Source organism: Palaemon carinicauda, chromosome 5 (genome assembly GCF_036898095.1).
Source record: "Palaemon carinicauda isolate YSFRI2023 chromosome 5, ASM3689809v2, whole genome shotgun sequence".
NCBI lineage: Eukaryota > Metazoa > Arthropoda > Malacostraca > Decapoda > Palaemonidae > Palaemon > Palaemon carinicauda.
The window spans coordinates 177,390,586-177,414,272 of NC_090729.1; the positions used below are offsets into that span (position 1 = coordinate 177,390,586).

The following is a 23,687-nucleotide window of genomic DNA, read 5'->3' on the forward strand; positions in this document are numbered from 1 at the left end:
AAGCAGGAGTCCAGAACCGGAGTTAACAGTGTGATATCGATGAAGTTTAGAGATTCATGCTATGTGGTTACTGGTTTTCTATTATAATTTCTTATTTTATTAAGGTGTTAGCTACTACCATACTCACACATTAATTAAGATTTAAGTGTTTGATTCATAAGTCAATAACAAAAATCTCAAGGAACATCCAGACTTATGTCTTCTTTCTTTTTACAGAAAGTCCGCTGCACTGCCAGGGGCTGCTCCGCTGCCTTTACTGATACCATGGGCCATGATCTATGCCGGGCCCATGCCCATTGCGCCATATCCTTCTCTCGGGAACCGGGACAAGCCCCCTATACGATATGGTTTCCGGAGGCATGCATGCTCTGCTATGAGCGGTCAGCCCTACTCCTGAGCGAGGAGGTAAGTTGGTTCTAGTGTCCCTGTTAATATTCTTTGCGAAGAATTAATTGCTCTTTGTATATTGACTTCAGTTTTGACTTCATCATTAATTCCCTCTCCTCTTTCAGGCTGATGATGAATCTCTCAGGGAGGCGAGAGCTACTCTCCGGCCTTGGGTGTCAGGGTTTGGGAGGAATGCGCCTGCTGGCGCACCCTATCTTCTTGATGGAGACATGGCTTCTCGCCTATTCCCAGGCTCTACTACTGCAGCAGTTCCACCGGAGACAGCGGCCCCGTTAATTGAAGTGATTAGAGAAACCATTCTAACTGAGGAAGAGGTTTTAGTGACGGAGGCCGAGCCCTACCTAGGTCTGGACGAGGAACCCATGGATGAGCAGGTAGGTGGTGTTGAGTTGGTGGACCCCCTTTCACCCCACACTCCTTCCTCTTCTACTTCCTTTCACGGCTTTGATAAACCTACGGCTTCTCCTCTAGGTTCCTCCATTCCTGTACGACCCAAGGTGAAGCCACTACGTACCTTTAAGCCTTCAGCTTTGCCATTATCAGTGTCACCGGTTCCGGGACCCTCAAAGGATCCTGATGTTCATATTGCTATACCTAAAACCGTGACTCCTAAGAAGTCAAAGTCTACTAAGTCCAGGGCTTCGTTAGAGGATCAAGCTCGGGAGCCCCCTTTATCCGCCGCCATGGTCAGGGATATTGTGAAAGAGCAGATACAACAATATCTTCAACAGTCTAGGGCAGACCGAGGAGCTATGACGGAGCTCAAAGATATGGTGGCAAGTCTCATCCGTTCCGGAACTCAGATGCCCCCTCCTTCAGCCCCGGACGCATCGAAGTTACCTCCCTTCGAGAAAAACAACCCTTGGAGGTTTGCCTTACATGCTCCATATATTGATGGTGCCATAACTCTAGAGGGCATAGGCACCCGTCCTCTAGAGGACTTAGAATTTTACCCTCCGGGACTAGAATTCCCATTCAACGGCTTCGTCCGATTGAAAGAACATGCCTTGGTTAGGTTAGACAAGGTACCGAAGGAAACGGTAATATTCCCTAAAGAGCAGGCCCAATCTTTCTGGGCCAGGACGTTGTCAGACTGGGGTTGCACTAATTCCAAGCTCACCCCACACAAAGGAGCCTACACCATATTTACAGCTTCTCCAGGTATTACCTTGCCTATTACAGGTAAAGTGGCAGCTCTTACTTTTCAGGCTATCAAAGAAGGTTCTGCCATGCCAGCTCTTAAAGAGACCGATCCCACCTCCATGCTCATTCCGAGTACCGTTACTATCTGGGATGATGCCCCCGCTACTTTCACAGTAGGGAAGTTAGACCCAGACTGTGCCTCTAATCTGTTCTCCGAGAAGCTTCCTAAATTACCAGATATTCTTCTCAAGACTGAGTTTGAGGCACGGAATAGGTTGGCTAGGTCTCTCCACTTCATTACCTCCGTGGAGTCCCTAACCTCACTTTACCCGACCGAGACCATGTTCCGGGTATTCACAAAGAACCTGTCTCTGTCCTTCCAAATCGACTTACACAAGTTTTGTTCGGCTCGGGTTAGTTGCAGGAAGCACGTTCTTTCTGAGGCCACGATCAGGCATGAACCGAATAGGCTGATAGCTTCCCCCTGCTGGGGTAAGAACCTTTTTCCTCAGGAGGAGGTGAACAAGGTACTACAAGACGCTGCGAGAGCAAATCAAAATTTGCAAGTGAGGTGGGGCCTCACTGCCAAAAAGAGGGTTGAAGGTCAAAAACAAAACTTCTTCAGGAAGAAACAGAGGTTTGCCCCTTACAAGACGAGCCGAGGTCACTACCAACAATCGTCGATTGCCCACTCGTCTTCACAGTCTCCCACTGCTTCGTCTCCTCTACAGCCGAAACACCCTCAACAGGTGGTCTACCTCACTGCTCCCCCAGGTACCCAACCCAACCCCGTTTGGATGCCCTCACCCGCATACATCCCTAGCTACGGACCCTCAGGTCCCTTTCGTGGACACCAGAGAGGTAGCTACAGGGCTAGAGGACAGTTCCGTCAACGAGGCGGACCTAGGACAAGGGGTTCTCGAGGAGGGAAAGAACCTAGATTCACTCCCTCGCAATGATATAGTTCCGGTAGGGGGGAGACTTTACCAATTTCGAGACCGTTGGACCTTCAGTCCGTGGGCTCACAGCATAGTCTCCAAAGGCTTGGGGTGGAAATGGTCACAAGGTTCCCCTCCTCCACCAGTGACCTTCTTCCAGAGACCCACATCCATTCTGAGAGAGTACACCACCGAGTTACTACAGAAAAAAGCAATCAAACGGGTTCGATCGCTGAAGTTCCAAGGCCGCCTGTTCACAGTTCCGAAGAAAGGCTCGTCGGCATTGAGAGTGGTCCTGGACTTGTCAAAGCTAAATTCTTACATCCTCTGCGACAAGTTCCGGATGTTGACCATCTCTCAGGTACGTACCCTGCTTCCCCGTGGGGCCGTCACCACCTCTATCGATCTTACCGACGCCTATTATCACGTACCAATAGCTCGAAACTTCTCTCCTTACCTAGGTTTCCGTCTAGGCAGGAAAGCCTTTGCATTCAAAGTCATGCCCTTCGGCCTCAACATTGCACCCAGGATATTCACGAAACTGGGAGAGACGGTGCTAGAACAACTCAGGAACCAAGGGATTCAGATCGTTGCTTATCTGGACGATTGGCTTATTTGGGCTCGGTCAGCCCTGGAGTGCAACAGAGCTACGAAGAAAGTACTTCGTTTTCTCGCCAACCTGGGATTTCGGGTCAATCTCCAAAAATCCCACCTACTTCCATCAGACCGCTTCGAATGGTTAGGCATACAGTGGGACCTTGCACGGCACAAGCTGGTTCTACCTCCCAAAAAGGTAAGAGAAATAGCTTCCAAGGTCAAGAATTTTCTAAAACACAGGCAGGTGTCCAGAAGAGCCTTAGAAAGAATCCTCGGCCTTCTGCAATTCGCCTCAGTAACAGATCGCCTATTGAAAGCCAAACTCAAAGACATCAATCGAGTTTGGAGAAAGAGAGCCACAGTACCTTTAAGAGACAAGGTCTCGAAAATCCCCTCTGTCTTGAAAATGAGATTACAGCCATGGTCCGAACCGAAGAACCTTTCCAAATCGGTTCCTCTTCAATTCCCACCCCCACAAGTGACAATTCATACAGACGCGTCTCTGAGTGGATGGGGGGGTTACTACGAACGTCAGATGTTTCAGGGCTCTTGGTCACCCGCCATGAAACACTTCCACATCAATGTTCTCGAAGCCATGGCAGTGTTCTTGACCCTGAAGAGGCTCTCTCCTCCGAGGTCGACCCACATCAGAGTAGTGTCAGACAGCACAGCCGTAGTACACTGCATCAACAGAGGAGGATCCAAGTCGCCCAACCTGAATCAGATCCTGGTCACTATCTTCACCTTGGCAGCAGAAAAGAACTGGTTCCTGTCAGCAACCCACCTAGCGGGAGTCCAGAATGTGATAGCGGACTCACTATCCAGGATGAAACCACTGGAATCAGAATGGTCTCTGGACATAATTTCATTCCAGTGGATACTCAGGCTGGTTCCGGGCCTTCAGGTAGATCTATTCGCAACTCAGATGAATCACAAACTTCCTTGTTATGTGACACCAAACATGGACCCTCAGGCTTATGCCATAGACGCATTAACCCTGGATTGGAACCATTGGAGGAAGATTTACCTATTTCCACCAGTGAATCTTCTAATGAAAGTATTGCACAAACTACGCTCCTTCCGGGGGACAGTGGCCTTAGTAGCACCTCACTGGCCAAAGAGCAGTTGGTTTCCTCTCCTCCTCGAGCTGAAACTCCGACCCTTCCGGATTCCATTCCCCAAACTAACCCAAGTAATTCAAACACAGACTGTGTCAGATTCCTCAAGGATAGCCAAAACCCTAACTTTGTGGACTTCATGAAGTTTGCAGCTCATAAAGACGCAAACATTGACCCGGAAAACGTTCTCTTCATCGAAGCGGACAAAAGGGACTCGACAATTCGTCAATATGATTCGGCTGTTAAGAAATTAGCAGGTTTCTTAAAGAATTCAGACCACACTCGTATGACTCCGAATTTAGCCATCTCGTTCTTTAGGTTCTTATTTGACAAGGGCTTGGCAGCTAGCACTATAACTACCATCAAGTCAGCTTTGAAGAAGATATTCCTGGTTGGGTTTAACATTAATCTAGCTGATTCCTATTTCTCATCTATTCCAAAAGCATGTGCTAGGCTTCGGCCGTTGGATCGGCCACAAAAAGTCTCTTGGTCTCTGAACAATGTCCTCAAACTCGCGTCGGACACTGACAACGAGTCCTGCTCTTATATCACTCTGCTTAGGAAGACGTTATTTCTATCAGCTATGGCCTCAGGTGCTAGAATCTCAGAACTAGCAGCGCTCTCACGTAACCCGGAAAACATAGATTTCCTCCCTACAGGCGAAGTACTGCTTACCCCAGACAGAGCTTTCCTAGCAAAAAATGAGGACCCGCAAAATAGGTGGTCCCCTTGGAAGATCATCTCTCTTCCCCAGGATCCTTCGCTGTGTCCAGTCACTACTCTCAGGACCTTTTTAGCTAGATCTGCCACCCGCTCGTCTGGCCCCTTATTTATCAGGGAACAAGGTGGTACTTTGACCATTCAAGGTATCAGACAACAAATCCTCTACTTCATTAAACATGCTAACCCGGAATCATTTCCCCATGCTCATGATATACGGTCAATAGCTACCTCTATCAATTACTTCCAGAACATGGACTTTGATGACCTTAAAAAATACACGGGTTGGAAATCTCCTATGGTTTTCAAACGCCACTATCTAAAGAACTTACAGGCTCTTAAATACCCTACGGTTGCAGCGGGGAGTCTTATCTCCCCCCATTAATCTCTGATTATTTCTTTATTCCATCTCTTCTCTCCTCCCTCCTGACCACCTCTCACACCACGTCGCCACTCTCCTGGGTGGTTCGTTAGCCCTAAATTATTTTGCCATGTTTAATTGTTATGATTTAACTGTTATTGTAATTACCATTCCTGTAAAGTTTAGATATGCTTAGACATGTAAGGTTGATTCCTTTCACGACGGGACACTCAGGTGATCCCTGGTCCTCATATTATTTTAGCATTACATCCCCTATGCCTATGGCTAGTTTATGATTTATGTTTACTTACAGTATTATATTATTGCCTTACATGGTGTTTGTTTTCTCCTTATTATGTTATTAATTTATTGGGCTTGGAAGGCATTCTCTGGTACATTCTCACCGGACGTCACAGGCCGCCCCAGAAAAGGGATTTTGACGAAGGAAAAATCTATTTCTGGGAAGAGGCCTGTGACGCCCGGTGAAACCCTTCCCGGTTATTTGATACGGACCCCACCCCTCTTTTTCCTTGCCAAGCCATATGTTCTTGCAGAAGGATGTCCTAGAGGGCGCGCGTGGTAGGTGTCGTTGGGGAGTTCAACCATGTTATCTAGGGCCTGTCACGGCCCTCCCCATTGATGAAGGGATTATCTAAATGGAAGACAACCTGTGAATAGTGGTTTACACACGCCTTTGTTTAATACACGACACCTACAAGGTGTTCGCGCGAGGGTTGTAACCTCTGCATTCCATGCTTTTATCTTTCTCTAGTATATTTGGAAGATTTATATTAGGAAAGGTATAAGGAAGGACCTTTCTCACCGGGCGTCACAGGCCTCTTCCCAGAAATAGATTTTTCCTTCGTCAAAATCCCTTTAAGTTAGATACTGTACTTCAAAGATTTACTTCAGAAGGCCATTTTTGTAATAGCTTCAGCTTCCAGAGCAAGCATCGGCAAACTTGCAGCATACGTAGAAAAAAGTACTGTACAGTATTTCCTAACCATCACTCCTGGCTAATTTTTATTCTGACTCCTGGTCTCCTATTCTTAACCAAACATTAAAAGCCTCTCCAGAGGTGGGAGCCTCTTTAGATCACAGTTTTATTGTTGAGGGATGGCAGTCTCTGTCTCACATTTTCCCTGCAAGTATACTAGCAGAGATCGACATCTACAGAAGGTAGTATGTTTCTAAATACCCAGATCAACTGAAGCTATCAGGATGCTAATGAACTCTCTCATCAAAAAAGCAGATCCTCTCTCCATCTCCAAAACCCAGTATAAGAAAAAGATTGCTTCCTCTTCGGCGTTTTTAGCTAATATGTAATTTTAGGACATACAGAGATAACAGTTGGTCTGGACATACAGTATAGTACTTATAAAACACAACCTGAAGCAAATCCAAGCAGTAAATGTGTGCGTGGGAGTATGCTCATTCGCTTCATTTACAGGAAATGGTCCAACCAAAGAGGAAACCTCTCATCCTGGTTCCTAAACAAACTGACCATGATGGGACTCTTGCTTCTCTCCCAAAGATCTTCTCTTAAGAGAAGGATATCAATCTTCTATTTTATGCCCATCAGGTACACAAACTAATACGGTAGTTTGTTTGGGTAGAGACAAGAGCCCATTAACAGTACAGATCTACTATGTACAATGTTTCTCTAGTATTAGTTCTTGGAGACCATGCTGCACATTAACCTCAATATTTAAGGGGTTTTGACGAAGGAAAAACCTATTTTTGGAAGGTTCTTTGTGGTCTCATAAGATCCCCCTCATCCCTATCCTTGCAAAGGGAAGGGAGGCATATGTGCCTTGCCCAGAATATAAAATATAGTGGTCGAATGCATACCAGCAACCAGGTAGCCTCAGCTCCAGTATCAATATTGGTTCTCTGTGATGTGCAATTGTGTCCCCGATGTATTTCAGCATAAGAGGTGCTTTGATGGAGTCAATAGAACCGAATCTGTTGAACGCTCTTGCCCTCTTTTTTATATTTATTCCAATATCCTTTATTTGCTTATGGAAACAAAAGCATTAAGATTTACGGAAATAGATATTTTTCGCAATTCAGCCTTCATTAAGAGAAAAGACCACTGTAGTATCTACCTTACTTACAAAGCTCTAAGGATATTGCATATATGACATGTGAAAAGAAAATATTAATATTGCACTACTAGTTACTTAAAGGATTATTTTACCAAGTGAATATGCATAGTATAACATATACGGTAACTTATTGACATTACATTTCCTTACCTATTAGATACATTATGATTGATATTTCTTGGTTAGACACCTTCCCAGAGTTCATGCATTTTTTAATAAATCTTTTAAACAAAATAAAAATGCACATTAATTTAGGGTAGAAAGTATCTGGAAATAATGTTAACCCGAGATATTTTGAAACTGTTCATGTGTAGGATATTTAGATAGGATCTGTTATAACCTATCAACTTCCAATTCTTTGGCTATTCACTCCAAACACAAAGAATTAAAATGTAGAATATATATAAACAAAGTTTTGGAAGAATCAGAATGTAAAATATGACTACCTCGTAGCTGGTCTAACAAGATGAGATTCATCCATCTGCGTCCAGCCATCATTGTAAAACCCATCCGGTGCTGGAGGTAATGGAATAACCAAGCTCAATTTTCCTATGAAAAAAAAGAAGAATTAACAGAGAACTTGAGACACCAAATCATTTGTATTGCCTCATCCAATTTTAAACAGTAATTCACTTTGCATAATGCACTAACTAAATTCACCTCCAGTATATATCAAATCAAGAGAATCCATTACCCTTCATTTACCATGTCCTGGATTCTGTAACATTGGAAGGAGTGCATATAAAAGATTTTCATCATCAGAGTCAATGTCTGAAGCTCTCAGCATGTGTGGTGTCAACTGCACACTCTGGCCTGGTGAAACATGAGTCCCAAGATTTTTCACCAAAACAGGCTTACTCTTCTCTTCTACGATGTATATACTAAACAAGAAGTTTGTGACAGAATATCCATCACTCAACTGAAATAGAATTGTGTCTTCTTCTGAATCTGAATTGTCATGCATATATAAAATCTGCTCTTCAGTCAGGTCCCTTAGTTTAAAGGTCACCAGCTTTTCATTAAGAAAAGAAAGCTGGCCATACTTTGGTCCCCCTAATACCATTACCTGAACCTTTTCTGGGTTATCTTGGTCATGTATATTTAATACTTTGGTATCTATAACTTTGTTTTTTCCCTTGTATACAATAAGGGGCTCATTTAATATAATCTGTGGTTCATGCAATGACTTCACATTAATAGAGATATCCATTTTTTCTGAACGAAATTTCCCATCAAAAACTTTGAAACTCATTTTTCCATGTAATGGCTTGTCCTTATCATGTCTGAAAAAAACCCTATTTTTCATGAGATCCTCCACTGGAATAGCTTGTTTCTCATTCACTAACACATCCATTCCATCCTTAACAATGTACAGGTTCCCATTCGAAGGTTTCTTTGCAAGAGTCATTGACAAATGGTTGGTCGAAGTATCTTTATCTTCAACATGAAAGGATGAACTGTTGAGAACAAAAATTTTTCCATATTCAACAGTAATGGGGTTCAAGACTTGTAATGATGGTTTTTCAGTATTATAAAGGCATATTCCTTCTGCATCTGGGTGATAATTTGAACTGCACTCGTCAATGCATTGACCATCCTGAAGAAAGTATGGAGACTTACACTTCTGGCACTCATATACAGAGCAACCGAGGCATTTTTCCCCACAATCTGAAAATGCAAATAAAAATTTCTGCTGAGAGAAGCGAACAGAAATCAAATCTCAAAGAACCTGAGAATGATTAGAAGGCACTATTAAAATACCAAAGTTCCTTGAATAATCTTTAGGTCCCTTGCAATTTGTGCAGGTTCTTCTTTTCATAAGATACTAAAATTCTAAAAGTACAATCGTTGTATTATTTAAGTAGACTACAAAACTACACAGCATGAAAAATATATATATGTACTATACTATATTACAGTATACTATACAGTACTATACTATGCTATACTATACTATAGTGGAAAAATCCCCTGCCACCTACAAGTAAGACTTGACGTATGTGTGATAAGTATTGGTAAACTAAGTAAAATTGTTAGTAGGCTATTAGTAAATTATAAGTAATATTTACTTTTGCTAAACATCTAAAATATATAAAAAACAGATTTTCTTATGGGCAATAACCATAGTCTTCACGAAATAGGATTTTTCAATATTAATCATACCGACAGCAGAGTAAAACATACCCAAGTATGAGGATTTCTTGATGACCTGATATCATTGCAAAATAAAAATATAATTAATTATTTTACCTCAGTTCAATATTCTGGTCCCCTAAAATGGTTGTAATTTTTTAATACTAATAATGAATCACATCAATCGGGCTCATATTATGATACTTGTAATAAAGCAATGGATAATTAGTTTTTAACTAAAGTTAATGGTAAAAAGGAGAAATTTAAACCTATGAAAATTTTTATCAGTATAATCATTTATCTACTCACAATTTCGTAGATCAGCCTGTGTTTGTATAAACAGCAGAGGCTATAAGTAACCGTCAACTTTATACAGTTTTAATATACAGTATATACTTCTAAATCATGGAATTTCCAGAGAATAAATCTTAATAATTTAAAAAGAAAGCAATGTTCTGCAAACAAATACTAACTAGTAATGTACAGTGACCTGTGGAATTTGAAAAGGAACTGAAAAATAAATCTTAACCAATTCCTTCTCTGTTACTACCTTTATCATTATAAGGTCTTGAACATTAGTCATGTAAATAACATTTTAAAGTATCAATTCTTCAATATTTATGTTGATCTAAAGAATACTTTGGAATAAGGAACAACATTCTAGGAACCAATAAAATTCACCCATTATGCTACACAAGATACGTTGAAACATCTTTAGTACCAAGTTAAACTCATTTAAGTCATATTTTTTCATTAATTGGCTATAAAAATAAAAGCCAACAACCATTCAATTAATTTTTGTTCTTATTGTTTTACCGCGATAACCTAGGCTGCATTATTAAACAATAGTTCACTAATCTTCCTGAAGAGAAGTCCTGTATTACTTCCCTAGTGCTTAAAAACTGCTAACACTATCACAACGTGTCACAGCTCAAATGATAATGCCTGATCTTCAAAACAAATGGCTGAAAATGGGATATACAAATAAAGCTAAAAAAAAATGTGAGTTTAATATGAACACACCTACAGATTAAATATCCTTACCAAAGCAAACATTTTCAAAAACATTTGCAAATGTTCCAGGCCGACAAGAAGTAACACAGTGATCATCTTGCAGTAGGTAAGGCGAATGGCAATCCAAGCACTGCATGTTTGAATTACAAGCACTACAACCAGGGGGACATTTCCTACACTCACCACCAACAGGATGATGTCCTAAAGAATTATAATTACAATTTTTATCCAAGAATAGTCAAAGGACTTTTGTAAACTTGTTACACCTTGTTACATCAAGTACAGTATTTATCAATCATATTCTAATGTGGAATTTTTATCTTTATATACGACTAAAACCACTTTAGGTGCAAGCAAGTTATCAAACAAATCTAAGACTTATCTATTTAATCAAGATACAGTAAGCCTACTTTTTTTGTCTGGCACTAATTTAGTTGCTACCATAATATATTGAAATCTATTATATACAGACCTGGAGAGCATAGTGTGACACAACTATTGCCTTCTTGAAATGCATTGTCTGCACACGACAGGCAATCGGTTTCTTTGGGTCCAATGCAATATTTGCAGGCCCAGTGACATTCACGACATTCTCCACCTTTGGAGGAATCACTGTAGAACATTTGTGGACATCTGTGGACACATTTTCCATACAATAAATGGAGGTTTGGTGGACAGGTGTTGCAACCAGTGCCATCTAAAGAACAAATATCACAGTCACCTTCACACTCAATGCAAGAGCCATTTGTGCTCGAGTAAAAGCCTTTTGGGCATTCATCTACAACACACAAACCCTGCAATGGAAAGAACAAATAAAATATAACACACACAAAATTTGAAGATAATAAATAAAGCAATGGACAATCTAATTTAGTAAAAGATACTCTTTCAAGATTAAGTGTGGCTGATAGCTTTTACTTTTGCAATTATTCTTTACGATGAATTTAAGTAGGCTATGAGCTAACCTAATAGCTTAATCTGGCATCACAATTTGGTGGAAGTTTTGATTTAAGAAAACTAAACTTATAATATATAATTACAGATAACAAACATACTAATTACATTTGCCTTTGTGATAATCACTTAACCTTTAAAAGGTCAAAGAATATTCTACTGCTTGAATCTCTGTATATACAGTATATACCTTTGATATAAATATACTATGGATTGATAAAATTTAGAGAGGATATTTTTTTCTGAAAGGCAATCATAAAACTAGCAAAGGTGAAATAAACTTCATAAATCTCACTAACTCTGTATTGGTATTTTAGCATAAGGCTGTATTTTTATTACCAAAAACCACCAAAGTTACAAAAATCTGTTATGACTTAATACCTTGACTACAAAGACAAAAAATGTATACCTGCAGTACAGTACTGTACTCTGAAAGGTAGGATTCTTATTTCAATAACAAGACAGTACGGTCTTCATATATCATTTAAGACGAGCTCTTATCTATCATTAACCCTTTTACCCCCAAAGGACGTACTGGTACGTTTCACAAAAGCCATCCCTTTACCCCCATGGACGTACCGGTACGTCCATGCAAAAAAATGGTATAAAAATTTGTTTTTCATATTTTTTGATAATTTTTTGAGAAAATTCAGGCATTTTCCAAGAGAATGAGACCAACCTGACCTCTCTATGACAAAAATTAAGGCTGTTAGAGCAATTTAAAGAAAATATACTGCCAAATGTGCTGGGAAAAAAATGACCCCTTGGGGGTTAAGGGTTGGAAATTTCCAAATACCCTGGGGGTAAAAGGGTTAATGTTCAAAACAACTGACAATATCTTGAAATATTTAAATCTATAAAGAATTTTTTAGGACCGCGGAGGTAGCAGCAATAGGGGATTCAAAGTTATGAAGCTTCATCTGTGGTGGATAACGGGGGAGGGTGCGCTGTGGCACCCAAACAGTACCAGCCGAACTCTGTCAAGTCCCTTGTCAGGCTGGGAGGAACGTAGAGAGGAAAGGTCCCCCCCTTTTTTTTTTTTTTTCATTAGTTTGATGTTGGCTAACCCCCAAAATTGGGGGAAGTGCCTTGGTATATAGATGGATGGATTTATAAGAAACTACCGGTTCAATTTTGAAAGGAATTCTTTTATTTTGTATCAGCTATAAAAGCTTCATATTATTGGAATCGTGCCATGCAGTATATCTTGGAGATGGTTATTGCTCTTCAGTAACTTCAAGTTACATCTTGGGCTATCCATTCCTTAAATAATCCTAATCAGGAACCTCAAGTAGTGCAGACTAAGATTATGGAATTATATTTGCATTCGTCTGTATATCAATTGGACAGTTAATATGTATAAAATACAGTATCTGTCTGTCTGGATTGCCATGCAACAGTAAGCTTTAAGATACCATACTTCAAATCTTATTTCCAAACAATATGACAATTATTTTAGTCAAAATATTCAGGTAGTTTCCTATTGTATGACTTCATGTTCATAGTGTAAGCAAAGAAGGATAATATTGTTCAAAATTACCTACAAAAAATAATAATAAAAAACCTTAATGGAATGAAATACAGTGCACACTGGTTTCTGTCCAACACAATGCATATGAAAATTAAATAAACTTACCCTAGAATTTAAACGATACCCGTCACTGCATGTCAAACAATTATCTAAATGAGGACCACTGCAAGATTCACAGCTAGGATGGCAATGCAGACACCTGTTTAAATATTCATTGAAGTAGAATCCATGACTGCACTCCATAACACACTGATCACTTTCTGGAATTTTCTTTTCACCTTTGCACTTCATACAAATTGTATTAGAAGTTCGATGATCCATAGCACAAGCACTACATGACTTGTGACAAGCTGAAAGTATCAAAATTCTGTGTAAATAATTTAAAGGTTAAATTCAATCTATCAAAACCTAAGCCTTGACTATTTTTTCTGCCAATTTGTAAAATCATAATTTACCTTCAAAATCACAGTAAAAAGAGAAAATTCTATAAAACACTACTTTTGCATATTCATTACATTGCTATCTTTGCTAAATGAGGTAATACTTCAATCATTATTGAAATATATAGGATTATAACACCCAAGAAATCAAAAAATCAAATTAAAGATTAAAGGCTCAATACTGTACTCATAACAATTACTGCATTTTTATACAATAATTTATTACAGTAATTCATTATGACTACCCTTACTGTAAAGAAAATTGAAAAATTTTCAGTCAAATATTCTTAAAATAATTTGATACCCTTAAAAATGATGCATGACCAACTTCAAAGACACTACAGTTAGGTATCTTTACAACTCCATGTCTATGCTAAAACCCTTCATTTACAAAGTAAATGATTTACCTATAGGCCTAAAACCCTTCATAAACTATGCACAGTTCTTCAAGATACATACAGTTACCTTGAAACAATATCACTTGTTTTAAAGTATTTTGCAGGTAACTCTCCAATAAGAAATAATACAATCCTACAATTTTTTCTCAACCCTAACAGCTGTGGAATACCATACATACCTTGACAAGTATTATCAGAGGACAAGTAATGCCTATGGTAACATTTGGTAAGACATTCTGATTTCTCTCCTCTCTTATGTAGTGTGGCACCCTTGTTGCACGAGAGACATTCATAGTGCTCAGGTCCTGAGCAACTCGAACATCTTGGGTCACATGCTAAAAGAAGGTTCATGGTATAGATGCAGAACAAAATACATTTTCCCCAAAAAAATTACAGTAATTATTTCAATCCTTGCGTGAAATCAATTAGATACTCATTCTCCAAACTATATGCTTAGTGAAATAAAAATTGAATAATTTTTTTTTTTTTAACAAAGCTTATGTAAAACTCTTTCATCACACTGGAAATGCGCAGTAGGACAGTGCTTGCATAAACAACACTTTCCCAAAACACTGCATCTTGATTTCTTGTTATTCAGAGGTACAAGTATTGTGTAAAAAAAAAAAATCAGAATCACTGAGTGGGTAGGTAAGAGGGAACCTGCATGAATTTCAGGCAGATATTGGGAAACTGTAATTGATTTAAACTTTAATAAATTAACTGAAATTCATGTACTGAATACCACATTGCTAGCTGGAGAAACAGTGGTACTCAGTCCAGAAAGTATCCTTAAAAACTCTACTGCTACCACTATCAAGTGCTCAACAATTATCAAAATCAAACTTGACTTTTCTCAAATAACGTTTAAAAAATGTTAGTGCAAAAAATTTTTCAAAGGATAAATTCCAGGTAAATTCTATAGTGGTAGCTACTGCTCCAAGTTTATGAGCATTCATTTTCAAACCTAGTAAATAAGCTTCAACCAACTGCAACAGCTTTTTCTTTCAAGTGGTCTTGTAGGGCTATGCAAGTAACAAAAACATTTTTAACCAGTCCTTGCATATTTTCAGATTTCCTTAGGTACAATTTCAATGTTATAACTTAAAGATTTTCCATCGCTGTCCATTCTAAATAGCCCTTCGATTGTATACAAAATAATTTCTTTACTTTAAATTTTTTAGCTTGAAAACTTTCCAGAAGTGAAATCAATACGCCCTTATGGTTAAATCTCGCTAGAAAAAAATCAGAATCTCTATGATGACTTCATGGCTGTATATTATGTAGTAAGGAGGAGAATTCATATTAAATACCATTTTAACTAAACCAAGAACAAACTTGTTAAGACTAGTAGAAAAAAACTGTCATATGTAAACTGTAGTATCTTCATAAATGTAGAGTATGATACTACTTGCATTAACTTTCCTTTTTAATCTGCAGATAATTTTATCCAATAAATATATCAATCTCTGTGTATTCAGTTCTGTATTCCACAAGCTTTTTAAGAGTGAAGATGAAGATTACGTCAGACTTACGCAAGCATAGGGTCCCATCCTGATGCATAAAGTATCCATCTTTGCACTCTTTGAAACATTCCTGATCCTGCAGTAACCAGCCTTCTTCACACACTTGGCATGAAGTCGGTTGTGATATATGCCATGAACTGCAGCCCAAGGGAGCACCTAAAGAATGATAAAATTACGCATCATTAACATTTTTAAAATAACATACAGTACTGACAGTAACAGTACTATATAGTAACTAAATGAGGAAATAATTTACATTTTATTATCAGTATTGATCTAGACTTATGAGAAAAATTTGCAAATATTCTAAATATACAGCATTGATAAACAAAATAATGAAATGCATATCATTTTCAGTGGTCTAACCTACTGCAATAAAGATCCATGCACCATCCTTATAATGGCAAAGTAAAGTAAAACTTACTCATACATATACTGTCAAGTAACTGATGGTTAGGAGGGCAAGAATCTTGACATGTTCCAGAAAGTCCACTATTCTGCATAACAACAACCTGGTCTGGATTAGCACAAGCCACACATCTGGAAGTGGAAACAAATAGTATTCAGAAAACAAAATGAAACTAAAATTGGATTTGATCAATGACAAATCTGAATCTTGAAATACACCATCCTATACCAAAGTATTTTGTGTAACATGATTTACCCATACCATGATCCATTACTCTGTTGATGAAAAATGGATCAAAACGCTGTGGTCACGAGTCCCACTACCTTCTATGTAATGATGTACTCGACAGTTAAAATTTACTTGAACCTCTTGACGCTAGCCCATGTGAATATGTAGAGGCCACATTAAGATTCACATGACTTGAAGATTTAAGAGGTATTCTACAAAACTGGCTACAGACAGTATCATGTATTCCTGATGTCTGGTGTAATCATCTTATCCATTCTTTGCTTTTCTTCATTAGGTTGTACAAATTTTACTGAACCATTCACCTTTTCCTCTCACCGACATTATAATCATCTATTACAAACACGAAACTGTAATGTGGGATAGCACATTTTTTTTCTCTGCAATAATGGTACTCACGCTGTTTGACCCGTCATTCTTTATCTTGATATAAAATCAAATGACCCTCATGATACAATGACTTTGAATGTAATCTGGCCAATTTCAAGGAGTACAGAACAATGCAATTTTTACTAAAATTGTCTTTTGAATAAACAAGGTATTAAAAAAAAATTTATAAAACTAAAATTAAACTCATTAGAAAACATAATTAGGGTCTTCCTTACTTGTCAGTTTCTGGTCCAATACATTCAGCACAAGAATGGTGGCATGGATGGCAAGCACCTTCTTTCATGAAGGTATTTCTGGGGCAAATGCTTACGCAGGATGAATCATTCTTGAGGAGATAATGTGGACAGGATGTGCAAGAGGCCACACCAGAACTGTGGCATGTAGCACAGGTATGATGACACCCTGAAAGTTGAAAGTTAGTTCACTATCAAATAAAACAACCTGGCAACCTCTTCTATCTCTGCAGTTAATCAAAACTTACACTATACTTTCTCTTGGATAACTTACTCGTCCTAAGTTAACCTTGGCTGTGGTCTTATGGCAATTCACAAGACCTGTCCATGAAAAAATTAAGCATCAGATAAAAATGCTCAATCATAATAATGTATCCAACAAAATCAGGTAATTTCAAAATGCAATGATGTAAGGGGGGATCCACATGACCAGAAAGTTTGGGTCCATCGTTTTTCAGAGATTTCACACACTTTTTTTCTAAAAGTCTCAAAATACATACATGGTTTAAACTGCTTTTATGTGGAAGCTGACAAATACCTTATTATGCATAATCATATCGAACTTCGAATATTATTAAGATAGACTACTAATAACAGGATAAGAAAAAAATATTAATAAAAGGTTTAGAATTAAAAAATTATATTAAATGACTATGAAGATGAAAACAAGAATGATTTGGATTGATGAAATTGGGCTGCACTGGGTTCAGTAGGTCATTCAGTGCAAAGGTGTAACTGAGGGAAAACCCTGCAGTTGCACTGTGAAGTACAGTAAAAGTCAAAAGAAGTTGCACAGAGATGGAAACAGAAAAAAGGACCAGGTGCAAAGCATAAGGCTATAACTAGGTGCAGCCAGGGAACACGGGGATGCTGCAAAAACCAGTGCTACATTATTCCTAAGGACTAGGCTTAAGCCTAGGAGCCCAGAAAGAGCGGGGGCCAATGCAACATTTATTTTCTTTTAGTGTTAAATGTTAAACCAATGGATTATTTATTACACTTGTAATATTATTGTAATAAATTGTACGGAAGGAAAGTGCAAAATTCGAGAGGGGTGGGGCGCTGGGGGCCTTTCCACGAATTAATATGACACTGGAAAAAACCATGCAGTAAGTAATGGCTACAGTGCATTGATGGAACATCCACCCTGTGGGCGAATATCAAGATGGGAAATTTTACATTCATAATACAATTTTAGATAACAATGAAAAAGCATGGGATGTAAAATTAGAACAATAATACGTATAAAATATGCTTTGCAAATACATCACTTACTCAAGCAAATGTTGTCCTGGCCACGATATGTGCCCGGGGAACAGTCTTCTAGACAGTGACCATCCAAAAGCCAAAGATCAGCAGCACATCGTAAACACTCGCCAACACCACACTCTAGGCAGTTTTCCTCGCACACCTCACAAGACCTACCCCTGAATACAAGAGAAAATTATTATTTTCACCTACACAAGTGTACAGTATGCATCCACTTCACAAGTTACCTTCATCTTCTAATCAACCTAGCTGATACTGTGCCCTGAGACTGGTACACAGAAATTTTTTTAAATAAATTCAAAATGTCTAACCTTTATAAAAAGCAAAATATAAAATGCAGCAAAGTAATCTATCATTTTTTAAAGTGCACTTCCACTTTATTACATATCTTTCAAACAACTGTATCAACAGCAAACCTATCTCACCTGGCATAGAATCCAACTGGGCAGGCATCAACACAAGCCCCAGAGAGAAGAAAGGCTTTGTCTCGGCATACTTGGCATTGGTCTGGCTTTGGGCCTGAACATTCACTACAGGACTCATGGCATGGCAGACACATCAAGTCTTCGGCATAATATCCTTTCCCACAATCTTCGACGCATTCTCCATCACGAAGCAATATATCAACATCGCACCTGTAACAGTTTTAAAGTCTCAGGCTACACAGTGTGACATCTGATGCAATTGGCATATGGATGGAAAAGCTTGTACAGCAAGTCATAAAAATACAATAGAACAATAAACACAAATGAAGAAGCTGGCAGTAAGTTATGATAACAGATTTGTAATATTCAATCAATAGTTACAATAGAATTTCAAATGGATATAATATATACATTTACTGTATATCATGATGATAAGATTAAAAAAACTTATGATAAAATACTAATTACTCCACATCTTATTCTGGTAGTCTAAGTAAATCCCTTTGAATTGCATTGGAATATAGAGTTTCATATAAAGATAACTTGCAAATAAAAGGGAAAGAAAACTAAGGTAATAGTCTCATTCTTTAAACAAAGATTAGTTTTGAACCAATAAATAAGTGCCCCAAAAAAACCTCAGGCTTCTGCGTGAATTGGGAAATCACTATTTTCAACCAAAATTAGAATTGGTTCTTGGACAAAAACAGATGTTAACAAAATGGGAGAGCATTCATGTTGAACATTTGTAATACCTGGTCGAGAAAAAGGCGAGTCAAAACTAACTTGTATCCTCTATTTGTATTCTCTTGGGTAAAAAACCAAAATTATATACACAATGATATTCAAAAAATGCAAAATAATTTTTTTTAGAAGTTTCTGAAACTGAACCTTCAAAGCAGTTCAGTAGTATAAATATCGATACTATGAGAGCTTCAAATATTTTTCAGTGAAATCTAACCTTCAAAGGAAAATGTGTGTCATTGGTATTCTACTACAATATTACACCATAATCAGTTAAAATAAAAGCTTAAAAATTTCACATTTATATGAATACCACAGACTTCCCATTGAGTTTAGTAATATGTCCACTAACAATTACTGTACTAATAATTGGCTCTTTAATTATAAAAAGACCTGGGAATACCATATTGGTTATGTAGTACAAATTAACGGAAAACATTCCCACTTTAAATTGAACAAGGCTTATAAGTAAGACTAGTTTTAAAGGTTATGCACCATACTTTTAAATTTATTTAGGGTTTTATGTTGAATAAACTAAAAATTAAATTGAATGGATTGATGGATAGAATTTGGGCCATATGTCTCGGAATCGGGACCTGATAGATAGAATTTGGGCCATATGTCTTGGAATCGGGACCTGATGGATAGAATTTGGGCCATATGTCTCTGAATCGGGACCTGATAGATAGAATTTGGGCCATATGTCTCGGAATCGGGACCTGATGGATAGAATTTGGGCCATATGTCTCGGAATCGGGACCTGATAGATAGAATTTGGGCCATATGTCTCGGAATCGGGACCTGAATGACCATTCAGTGTTGAGGTACAAATGGGGGTGGGGAGGGAACCCCATAGTTGTACTAGAAAGTTAATTGATGTTGAATAGCAAGATGGAAGAGGAGTGAAGCGGGCTTGGGAGGAACCTGTTGGGGGGAGAAGATCGAGAGGTAGGCAGAGAATTGGACGGCGAGATAAGGTGAAGGATGATATGGAGAGAAGAGGTTTGGTGGAAGAGGATGCCTTTGATAGAAGACACCAGAGGGGGCCCATCAGGCAACCAACCAGTTCGTTCGTTCAGAATGACCGGCACCAACCACTTAATATACAAATAAAAAAGAAGAGGGAATAAAATGTGGTGTAACTAGAGGATGAAGGGATGTTGCAAAGACCTACAATGCACTACATGAGGTGAACTGAAAGCACAGTTCACAACGGGGGCAAATAATGGAACCCTTTAGCAATGCTTAAATAAACACTGCAACCAATTGTTTTTACCGGCCCCCTTTAAGAAAAACCTCATCCGAGGCTCATCTGACAAGGGACCTGGCTGTACTAGAACATTATCTTCTCAATTTCCATATACGAAAAAATTAAGTTGGTCTGTCAAATTAATTATCAAGCTATAGAATACTGAGTAAAAGCAAAATAAAATAAGTAAGACTACTGTATAAGACTTTTCGAGAGCTCGAGTATTCAAATAAGCTGAAAATAAGTAACAATGCTCTAAGCTTTAATCTGGAGAGCTTATGCAATGCAAGTTGAAGAAGGTATTGTATCGTTCTTGGATTATGAAATGCAACAAATATATTAAGTAATACTGCTGCAAGCTTTAATCTAGAGAACTTAAACATTAGAAAAAGTTGAACAGAATACCATATACACCTTTCTTGCATCATGAAATACATCAAATATATGGTCACGACTAAAGCACAAAAAATAAACTAAAAACCACTGACACATAATTAGCCAATATGAAATAGTGATTAGATTCTACATCCGTATTTTACAGAAAAATAAACTGTTTACCTACTTAGTACAGTGGAAAGGCGTCGCTTGAGAACAAGCAGCACAAGACGGGTGACATGGGCTGCATTCTCCACTCTCAATAAAAGTGCCTTCCTCGCATGTCTCGACACACCTCCCATTCATCGTCAAGTAGTAACCCTCCTTGCATGATTGACAGGTTACAATGTTGTCGGAAGTATCACAGGTGAGACACGGTGATGGGCAGCCAACCGGTTGACACTCGGGACAACAATCTTTAGAATTCTGGTGGACCGGAGCCATTCCCATTGGACATGGGGCACAGTCAGGGATATAACACGTAATCTTTCCTGAAGAACATGAGCAAATCTGGCAGTCCTCAGCTGTCCATATTTCACCATCCTATGCAGGTGAAAGATAATACATGACAGGTAAGTAAATGTTTCTCTCATAAGCATTGCATGTATAGCAAATGGGGTTAAGTGTTAGCTATAGTCAAAATAAAAAGTTTGTTGGGAATTTGGTGTCACAAATTTATTTTTCAAATAAAGAATACACAATCGAAATCATTTAAAAGTTCCTTATATAGTCATATTATGCAACAAAAATCATAGAATAAAAATTTGGGCTGCTGAATCTGACAACCCTTGACTAGATTGTAAAATAGCCACAAAAACACAGTTTACCATTTAACAATAACCGCTCAAACAAGATTAAATGTCAATTACAATTTTGCCCAGGAAATATTTTTTTGAAGTTCTCACAAAAAATGGGCATTTAACAAGTCCATCCTTGTGTTATAGGACAAAAAAAGAAAAAAAAAGCCCTTTAAGTCGAGTAAAATAAGAGAAACCACTACTTGTTGGTTTCAGATTACTCTTCAATTGCACAATCTCAGTGTCACAGCAGTTTAAAAAATGCATGAAATATTGACCTTCTTATATTTTCCTTCGTAATAACACATGCTGCTATCAAGAATGCATTCGGGGCAGCAAGATTCTGCAGGAGTCGAAAGCACTTCGTTCGGCCTACAATCCGCTCGATCGCACACAATCTGCAATAAATTTTTTTTAAAAGGTTGCTCATGAATGGTAGAGGCAAGGGACAAGTGAAAATGCCTTAGACACTGGCCATATATACATAAGAACAGTGCCCAAACCTCTAATCCACCCACGCTTTGACCAGGGAATACCAGGGAATGTCAGCTGATGGCTCAGCAGGTAGACCTATAGGCTCCCTTAAAACCCACATCCTTAGCTCACAAGGATGGTAAGGATACAGACACTACAAGAAACTACTGAGCTTGAGCGGGTCTTAAACCCCCAGTCCAGCAGATCGCCAGGCAGGGACGTATCCAATAAGCTCGCACTACCCCAAAATTTGCTTAATAAAAGTATTTCATTTTAAGCAACAGATCTCGATATTTCACAAAGTCCATGTTCTTGCAATTCATAATGCAGAGTGAATTTATAATGCTTAATTCATTCTGCTTTCGTTGTCTTCATAAGTGCAGTATACTCTCTTTAAAAGATTAGACTTGAAAAAAAAAAAAAAGTTTAATTTTCATGTAGTAACTAGAAACAGGGTTTTCAATAATTTTCGACTTGTACAAATGTCTATTAACAACCCAAAAGCGACATTATATCTTGCAGGTAAATATTATGGGTTAATTATATGGGTTTCTATTTTTTTCTTGGTTAACTTTATAAATCATTCGAACTGTATGAAACGAGTTTCAATTATACAATTTCGTTTATGAGTCACCCGTGGGAATAAATTCAAACCATATGCAAACACTACTCGAGCAAAAATACATACCTCCAAAATTAAAGCATCTTGAACTAATTATCATGCATGCAGTGACGTGGCAGGGGGCGAGACTTTTTTAAAAATTGCCCAAGGGTCTACGAGAGAGGGAGGGGGGGGGGGGCTTCCAAAGCAGTTTCAGAAAACAAATAAGTATACATTTAAAATTGCCACCAACTGACCAGGGTAAGGGGTATAAGGCCCTTTACTACATTATCCACCGGGCACCCAAATCTCTAGCTACGCCCATGTTATCATAATTGAGTATACTTGTAACATGCTACCCACAAAGCTCACCTGATCACAAATGACTTCGCCTTCTCTGCAGACACAACGTTCACACGCAGTGGAATTCCACAAGGCACCCGAGGGCATCCGCGCGTTATTTTCCAAGAGACACCAACCTAAAAAGTAATAAGCAAGAACACGTTTAATTTCAGATATACAAGACGAATTAAAATTTATGCAAAGAATTGTCTACTTGCGTTTTAAGTGGAATTTCAATAGTGATAGAGAATTATAGGCGTTAATCACGCAAAGCCATTTGTGCAAAATATATCTTAATCAGGAGTTGAATTAAAGTGGGTCAATTAAATCTCTCTGGTAAGGCAGAGGACTACAAATAAAATTATGAAATACAATATTTACCTATAAACTACAACTATTAGACAATGATGTGTTTGGAACTTGGTCATTAACAAATTACAGTAGCATATAATTATATACAATCTTATATTTGAGTTCTAGAAAAGTTTAAAAGATTGATTTTGAATTTGGCAGAGAAAAAATTCATAATAATTCATCAACAATTTTATACTAAAGAGTTCTAGAAAAGTTTCAAAGATTGGCTTGGAATTTAGCCATGAATAAATCAATCTTACGTTAGAGTTATAGGAAAGTGTCCTGGAGACTGAGTACCTTGTTTTTTAACACAGGAAGAGCAACAAGATCCCTCTTCCCGGTATAATCTTTCATCTGACGAGCACTGAAGGACGGGACACTGAGTTTGGTAGCACT

The 23,687-nt window shown here is 38.3% G+C and overlaps 1 protein-coding gene across 5 annotated transcripts in view; it reads right to left on the reverse strand.

Moving 5' to 3' along the window:
• Positions 1–23,687, reverse strand: part of LOC137641628 (extracellular matrix organizing protein FRAS1-like) — a 344,509-nt gene that overhangs the window by 85,967 nt on the left and 234,855 nt on the right. For 4 of the 5 annotated variants that reach the window (XM_068374359.1, XM_068374360.1, XM_068374361.1 and 1 more), the window contains exons 7-21: positions 23,589–23,687; positions 22,968–23,074; positions 21,799–21,918; positions 20,911–21,266; positions 18,359–18,568; positions 17,940–18,091; positions 16,647–16,833; positions 15,811–15,926; positions 15,396–15,542; positions 14,043–14,198; positions 13,131–13,375; positions 11,013–11,334; positions 10,571–10,741; positions 8,099–9,061; positions 7,840–7,942 (exon numbers count right to left, since the gene is read on the reverse strand). The exon at positions 23,589–23,687 is cut by the window's right edge and continues 61 nt beyond it. In XM_068374359.1, the coding sequence (XP_068230460.1) occupies positions 7,840–7,942; positions 8,099–9,061; positions 10,571–10,741; positions 11,013–11,334; positions 13,131–13,375; positions 14,043–14,198; positions 15,396–15,542; positions 15,811–15,926; positions 16,647–16,833; positions 17,940–18,091; positions 18,359–18,568; positions 20,911–21,266; positions 21,799–21,918; positions 22,968–23,074; positions 23,589–23,687 (3,454 nt within the window). Of the gene's footprint in view, positions 1–7,839; positions 7,943–8,098; positions 9,062–10,570; positions 10,742–11,012; positions 11,335–13,130; positions 13,376–14,042; positions 14,199–15,395; positions 15,543–15,810; positions 15,927–16,646; positions 16,834–17,939; positions 18,092–18,358; positions 18,569–20,906; positions 21,267–21,798; positions 21,919–22,967; positions 23,075–23,588 lie in introns of those variants that run through there. The other variant, XM_068374362.1, reaches the window with a different exon arrangement.